Source organism: Hyalella azteca, unplaced genomic scaffold (genome assembly GCF_000764305.2).
Source record: "Hyalella azteca isolate HAZT.00-mixed unplaced genomic scaffold, Hazt_2.0.2 contig5318, whole genome shotgun sequence".
NCBI classification, from domain to species: domain Eukaryota; kingdom Metazoa; phylum Arthropoda; class Malacostraca; order Amphipoda; family Hyalellidae; genus Hyalella; species Hyalella azteca.
In genome coordinates, this window is record NW_025935512.1 from 1 (window position 1) to 7,273 (window position 7,273).

The following is a 7,273-nucleotide window of genomic DNA, read 5'->3' on the forward strand; positions in this document are numbered from 1 at the left end:
ATATCCAATCCTGAAAAATTAGGCGGTGCTAGTATAGGTTAAGTTACAATGATGTAATAACATATCTAATACTGAAAAATAACATTAAAATTTAAATTTTCAGTTATTCCGAGCAGTCTGGATTTTAAACAAAATCCTTTCTGAGTTATTTGATGATGGTGAGGCAGGTGAGGTGCAATGATGGTGAACTGCCGGCAGGTGAGCTGGTCGATAAGATCGGGTTCGTATTGCCTGAAAGTGAGGACCAAGCTTTGTGCGGAGCGCTAATTATTACCGATAATTATTTGGATTCTAACAGATATTTTGCAAATTTATAAATGAAATTAGAGTATATTGTTAAATATACCCTTGAGAAAGTACCTCATCAGTAAGGAAATGATTTACATGATTTTTTCGTGTTTGTCTCGCCGTTGCCTGTACATTTTACTGTCCAAGTTTCTAAAATACTCAAATCCGTCATAATTGGCCTGAAATAATAGCCGATGCTCTGGGACCATACTTTCAAAACTCGCTATGTGAACGTAAGTACTTACGCTCTATTTTCTTGTCTATGATTGGCGGATTTGCTTGAAAGGCCGTCAATGATTGGCTGATGAACTTACGATCTCTTAACTTTTTTTGAAAGTTTAGNTGGAAGTTACAAGAATCGACGATAGGCCACATCAGGCCTACTCTTCAGCTCCAACACCACTATGTTATGTTATATGTTATGTTATCTCGGCCTTTGGATTTTTTCCAAAACGATTTTACTTCAAGAATCACATTTTTACGTAATGACTCTTTGGAATGAGGAAATTTATCCTTGGTTACTGGATAATAACATTGAGTTGGTGTGCAACAGTTTTTGAATAGCATTTTATTATTTTAGAGCTGTTTTCGTGTTTTCAAGTGACCAATCCTGCTTGATGATGTCGGAGGCTTTCTCGGCAATGACGTAAACGGTGGCCATGGGGTTGGTTGAGACCACCTCCGGCATCACAGAGGCGTCCACGACACGAAGGCCTGACACTCCCCGCACGCTGAAGGTAAAGAGAATTTTAGTTAGTTTCATTTAGGGCATATTTATTTTTATTTAGGGTTCATTTATATTTATTTAGGGTTTATTACACAAACATTGATGAAGTAGGAAAATTTCAAGACATGCATCTTTTTTTTATCAAATTAATGTATAATACTTGCTTTAATGTGACAAAGGGTCAAAGTGAATTGTATTGCTTGTGTATGCGGTCTCATTAGATAAAGAAAAGGAAATAAATGAATAAGTGACATGGAGTGACAACAAAGAGGGGGAAAAATTACAGGAGGAAAGGAATGAATGTGGTAGGTACATACTGTAATTGTTTTGAGGGCTGAGTTAAGGTTGGTGTTGAGGAGGGAGATAAAACCGTCAGGACTTTGAAGGATTTATGTGGAGGAGCGATGAGTTAATTTTTGCATCCCTAATCCATTTTAAAATACTAAAAATAAAGTTTTAAATTAGAGTCGATATTTGCTTAGAGGATTTTAAAATTTTTTATTCTTTTTAAAGATGACGGTCATGATGATGACGATAATAATGATCACAATATCTGCAAAGACTTTGTATAGTGAGTGTTTGGTGGTGTCGTGGTTGGAGAAGCTATTCAAGATAGTTTAGAAGCGAACCCTACTGTTTTCATCTGATATGGTGGACACACGTATATAATATATAAGTGCATATCTGATGGATGTTGCTATCTTTCAGATGGTTTGAAATGTTCTTGGGAGGAATGGTAGTGGTTGAGTCAGACGACTTTTGTAGTTTTTGAATTAAGTGCACCTTGCTTCCGAGTGTTTCGGTGAGTAAAGCCCCGTCCACACGTTCAAACTTATCGATAGTCTTTCATGTCATGCCAAGTTTGACATGCAAGACTGTGCATGTGGACGCTAAGTTTGATGTTTTGAAAGATGGTTTTGAAGTTCGAAAAACCTGGAAAAGCTGATGGGCGAGACCTTTGTGTTCATGCAAGACTGACGACAAGCTTGAATGTGTGGTCGGGTGCCCGTCTAAACGGTCAAACTTCTCTCTCCATATCTGTATTGTGGTTGAGAGCTGAGTTGTTGTTCATTGAAAGCTCTAAAGCTCTCCCAATAGCCGTCCGTGTTGTTGCCTAATATTTTGATTCTTCATTTAGCAAACAGTGTTGGCGCTATATTACAGCTTTTTTGTGGAAGCCTATCGTTGACGCCATGCTGTAGCTTATCCTGATTTTTAGAATTTGTATGAATTGTAGGACAGTGACGCCAGCGGGATCTTCTAGTCTGAAATTTTTATTCTTCTAATTCTTACGCATTCATGAGGGCGAAGTCTACAGGGGTGGAAACGATTTAGGTGGCCGATGTACCGTACGGCAGAATTCAGGCATCTAAACTTTGATTGGAATTTCAGTTTCGGGCAACCAAGGAATTTTTTTATAGAGTATGTTGGGGTAGTTGAGGGATGATCATAGCCGTTGTCTTGCATCAATCTTAGCCGCTGTCTTGCATCACTTGTCTCTGGCTGCCAGTTTATGGCCTCCAAAATACATAAAATTTATACTCAATCGATATTTATTCACCTGAGCCTGGGGGACACAACGCCCATTGGGTCGGTCGGCGGTGCCATTTTTGCGGTGCAGCAGAAGTGCTCGTTGGGCAGCGCCATGTGGCGGGCGTAGCACTCCCAGTAGCCGTCGGTCTTGCTGCCTAAATGCTCGCACGCCTTTAACGTCTGTGAAATAAAATAATCATAAGTTGCAAATTTATTATAATATTGCACTAAAAGCTCGTTAAAATATTTTTAGATAGCATACTAGACGATTCCCGCCATACGTATTTTTCATGTTTGCATTCATTATTTGTACTCTCGTTTTAAAAATATATACACGCATACTTTTATCAGAGTGTTGGCTCAGAGGCACCTACAAGTGCGCCTATAACATTGTATTTAAGAGGGCCAAATAATGAAGGAAATAAATCAAGAATAGATTTATTTCTGACACAGTGTCTATGACAGCAGAGTATCTCTCTGCAATATATACCTGCGGCACTGACCGATCACACCCTCATTTATTTAATATAAAATAATGGGACTTCATATTTCATTAGCTTACCAAATCCGGTTGCGGTGCCAGTATTTTCCTCATTCCCTCGGAATTCATGATGCGATTCAACTCTTTGACGCCTTGGGAAAAGAAACTAAACGTGAATTGTTGATTTAAAATACATACATGACACAACACCACATGCAGATAAATCGGCTTGTATGATGTCAAATCAAAATATTTTTTAACAGTAGCCACAGAGAGGTGTGAGCATAGCTATTTATGTGCTATATTATCATTTTGATATTAACTACATACGCTAAGAGTACGAGGTTGTTCAAGTACCTCGCATCGAAATCTTTTGTAAAAGAAAGAGCCGCAGTAACAAATGATAAAAGTTTTTCAACAATTTGTGATTTAAGATTTTTCGTCCTGTGCAGAGTTAATTGTCACATATTGTTGGTTGAATGAAAACACAGTTAAAATGCACAACATCAGAATTAATGTATCACTAGCTTCTTCTGCGTTAATTTTGCTCTGAACTATTCACGTCAACGTAAAAATACTTGGAGATGTCACATCGATTGGTTAATGAGCGGTTTTTTCCATGGCAGTAAATCTTTTAGTTTGGTACCTACAATTTGATTGGTACCTCTCCTTCATCTGTGTCGTGACCTTCCGGCATAAAATTATTCAGAATCCCCCTAACTGTGGCGTTACTACGATACAAACCTTTCACATGCAGTTTAACGTCGTCTGGATGATCGTAGAAGTTGTGGTTGATGAAAGGAAAATCGGCGGGATCTGCTGATGTGATCGCTACATATCCTTTGCTTTTTGGGCGAGCCGACCTCCCTTCCTCCAGCAGCAGCACCCGGGCGCTGGTCTCCGAGAGGCGCGACGCTACCACGCATCCCGCGGCGCCCGCACCAACTGACGGGATTATTTACATGGAAGTTGAGTGATATTTTATATATATCGATTGAATAATTTGAGTGGTATTTTATTTAATAATTATAGAATGAAGATAGAACTGTCAGTTGCACGCTGGCGCTGGTTTCCGAGAGGCGCGACGCTACCACGCATCCCGCGGCGCCCGCACCAACTGACGAGATTATATTTATGGTAAAACTCTGAATAATCTGAATCTCTGATAAATATTTAAACCTATTTTTCACATTTTTCAAGTTCTAGATTGATTTATTGCAGCCTTCTGACATCAAATCTGATCTAAACTGCATAGGAATCACCATTAAAAATACAGAAGTAAAATCACCATAAAAGTTCGCACTGTTTTTTTTTTCACGGTTATCTATAGGCCACTGTAAAGCCAGCGAGACCGCTTACTTTTTAACGGCGGCCTTCGAAAAGTGGACTGCAACCTCGCGACAACAGGTTGGCGTCTGTTGCTACATATTTTGACGTAAATTTCTAATTGGGTATATGGTCTTCAAATTTGCAACGAAATTAGATGACGGAAATATGTTTTTTAACATTGATATAAAAGGAACGATATATAGCAGCCGATGATATATTGAACATAAACTACCAGTTTGCAAAAAAATGACAACAGCTAGGTGAATAAAGTTCAATGTAATTTAACAATAAAAGAAATTCCAGGTTAAATAACAGGTTTATTGCTAACAGGTTTGGTGCTGCTGTTCGATCTTCCATAAAATAAAAGGTATCAATTAAGAAGCATTTTTTCTAATTAGCTAATCAGAGCAAAGCTGGTGTGATTTATATACGAAAACTTCACTATTGCAATATGTTAACAAATTACGTCTCTAAATAGACCAATTATAATAATAAACCAATTATGAAATTAATTTTGAAATTATGAAAATTTTGAAATTAATTATGAAATAGACCAATAAATAGACCAATTAATAATAGACCAATTATGTCTCTAAATAGACCAATTATCTGACATTTCAACAAAAGTTTCAGGTGAAAATTGCACATTCCGATTTATGCTTGTAATAAGTTCTAATTGAGCCGTGCATTAATGGCGAAGTTCTGGCCCATATCAAAACCTATATTAATTTTTTGGGGGTAAGAAAAAAATTTGTTTTTGCTCACCGACGATGAAGTCGTAGGCGCCTGTCGCTGGGAGGTCAGAGTCGAAGTCCTGAGGCCCGGCAGTGAAGGTCAGGCTCAGGAAAAACCGTAACGCCTTCAGCACCATTGCCTTCAGCAGCGGTGACTCAAGTAGCAGATCTAAACTTCTCGCCAGAAACAATTGAGGACATTATTATTCGAACTCAGATATGTACAGCTTACGCACATTGAAGTAGGAATTGAAATATGTGAAACAACTAAACACAAATGAGATCGATGATTATGAAAAACAATTTTGAAAAAATTTTAACACGGTGAAATTTACAGGCGATGCAGAAATGCAACTACCGAGTCTTCATTAGGGATTACCCGCTTTCCAGTAATTCATATGCCGTAGGTGCTTTAGAACACCACAAATTACAGTCACGAACAAGTAAATTTTACGACAATATCCCAATCCTCAATAAATGATTCAATAAATTGCACCTTGTGTCTGCTATACGTTCTTCCTTATCGGTCAAAATAAAATGCCTCACGGAATTTTGCTAGTTTTTTAAGGTTTGACGTTTATTCAATAAAAATTTCATGTTAAATACAAGCATTTTATAGAAAAATACCGCACTTACCAGAAAAAAGACTCTACTGCAGCGATTCCACAAGCCACAATTGCTATGAAAACTAGAATCCTCGTTTCTCGTCGAGAAAAGATTTCAGTTAACGCCATGTTGATAGTTGCGGGAAGTGAACAATTTTTTCCACACAAAAAGTCTATAAATGAAACAAAAGTTTTTATAAATAGTTGAATAAATGTAAACTTGCACCCGATCAATCAATGCAATATCTGCACGAAGAGAAAGTTTTAGGGAAGTGCTTAGGTGGTTTCAGTGTATTTTCCGTATTTCAGTGCATTTTCCGAATCCCGTATTCAGTTTTTCAAAAACCCTGCCTTTTCTGAATGAGAAGCAATCACCGGTATAATAGGAATAATATTATAGATCGAGTTACATTCATGACATCTCAACACGGCAATGATATTTTTTGTCTATTATTAGGATTTTTCTACTTAGATTAATGGTGCTGGGATGCAATCACATTAATTACGACAATTACATTAATTGTTTCAATTTCACTCATTCCATAGCTATTTGATGCACGTTGGACAGAACGATCGATTAAATGTAAGTTGGATTCAAGTTCTGTACTTAACTGAAACTCTAATAGCAGCAATTAAAATTAAACTATAGCAACTGAATTCACAGCAAAAGTAGCAGAAAATNATTTACAAGGGAGACAAGATTCCGAGGCATACAAGCACACGATGTTTCTCCATCTTCTCCCTTTTGCCGATGAGAAACATGAGGGATCACATGTTTTCCAGCAAGACAATGCTTCGATTCACACCTCAAAGTCACCAAACAAGTGGTTCAAAGAGCAGAATATTACTCTTTTGCCGTGACCAGCGCTTAATCCTGACCTCAACCCCATAGAACACATACGGGGCATCATGGCGAGAGATGTTTACCAAAATGAGCGCCAGTTCTAATCTGTGAGTGACCTAAGCATGGCTATCCTTCGTTCCTGGGATAAAATTCCTCAATAGGTTGACCAATTGAAGTGAAATTAACAAACAAACCTCATTGGTGTAGTATGGCAGTCCTACGCCCACAAGTGGTGTCATGTAGATATCAACATCGGGCCAGCGAGGGTCTCCTCCGCCGAGGTTGAGATAGGTGTGCATCAGAGGGGTAGTAGGCAGCGAATAGAACCCTGTTTGGGATATTAAAATTGAATTAAATCCATCAATTCGCAGCATTTATGACAACGATCTGCAGAATATTCGAACGGTACAATGATAGATTATGAAATGGCGCAAAATATTTTATTCTCAAAATTAGATAAAGGTTAATTAGATAATATCATCTTGATACATACTAATCAATCGAATGTCAGCTAACAATGGGGTTAAAATTAGAAAATTAAATTAAAAAATGGTTAGTTTTTTTCGATCCTTAAACAATGTTCTATAAACATGTCCAGGATTGATAGGTTAATTGTTTCCGGTCGTTACTTCATCCAAGCTTCACGCTGTTTTACGAGCATCACCAATTTTTTTTCATTTTTTATCTATTATAGTGCGTTGGCGTTATTATTGTATTTCAGTGGGTTTTATG

At 37.7% G+C, this 7,273-nt stretch overlaps 1 protein-coding gene across 1 annotated transcript; it reads right to left on the minus strand.

Moving 5' to 3' along the window:
• Nucleotides 1–637: 637 nt before the first annotated feature.
• On the minus strand, nt 638–5,970 carry LOC108677909 (glucose dehydrogenase [FAD, quinone]-like). The gene is made up of 6 exons (XM_047880363.1): nt 5,729–5,970; nt 5,124–5,266; nt 3,774–3,974; nt 3,111–3,181; nt 2,577–2,728; nt 638–1,019 (listed from the first exon to the last, which is right to left on the minus strand). Exons 1-6 carry the CDS (start codon nt 5,824–5,826, stop codon nt 860–862), a joined length of 825 nt encoding a protein of 274 aa, XP_047736319.1. The 5' UTR covers nt 5,827–5,970; the 3' UTR covers nt 638–859.
• Nucleotides 5,971–7,273: the final 1,303 nt, after the last annotated feature.

Coding starts and splice junctions, on each gene's coding strand:
- LOC108677909 (XM_047880363.1), bottom strand. CDS start 5,826: ATGGCGTTAACTGAAATCTTTTCTCGACGAGAAACGAGGATTCTAGTT. Junction 2,729..3,110: donor TGGCACCGCAACCGGATTTG/GTAAGCTAATGA, acceptor TTTATTTCACAG/ACGTTAAAGGCGTGCGAGCA. Junction 1,020..2,576: donor GTTGTGTCCCCCAGGCTCAG/GTGAATAAATAT, acceptor CTTTACCTTCAG/CGTGCGGGGAGTGTCAGGCC.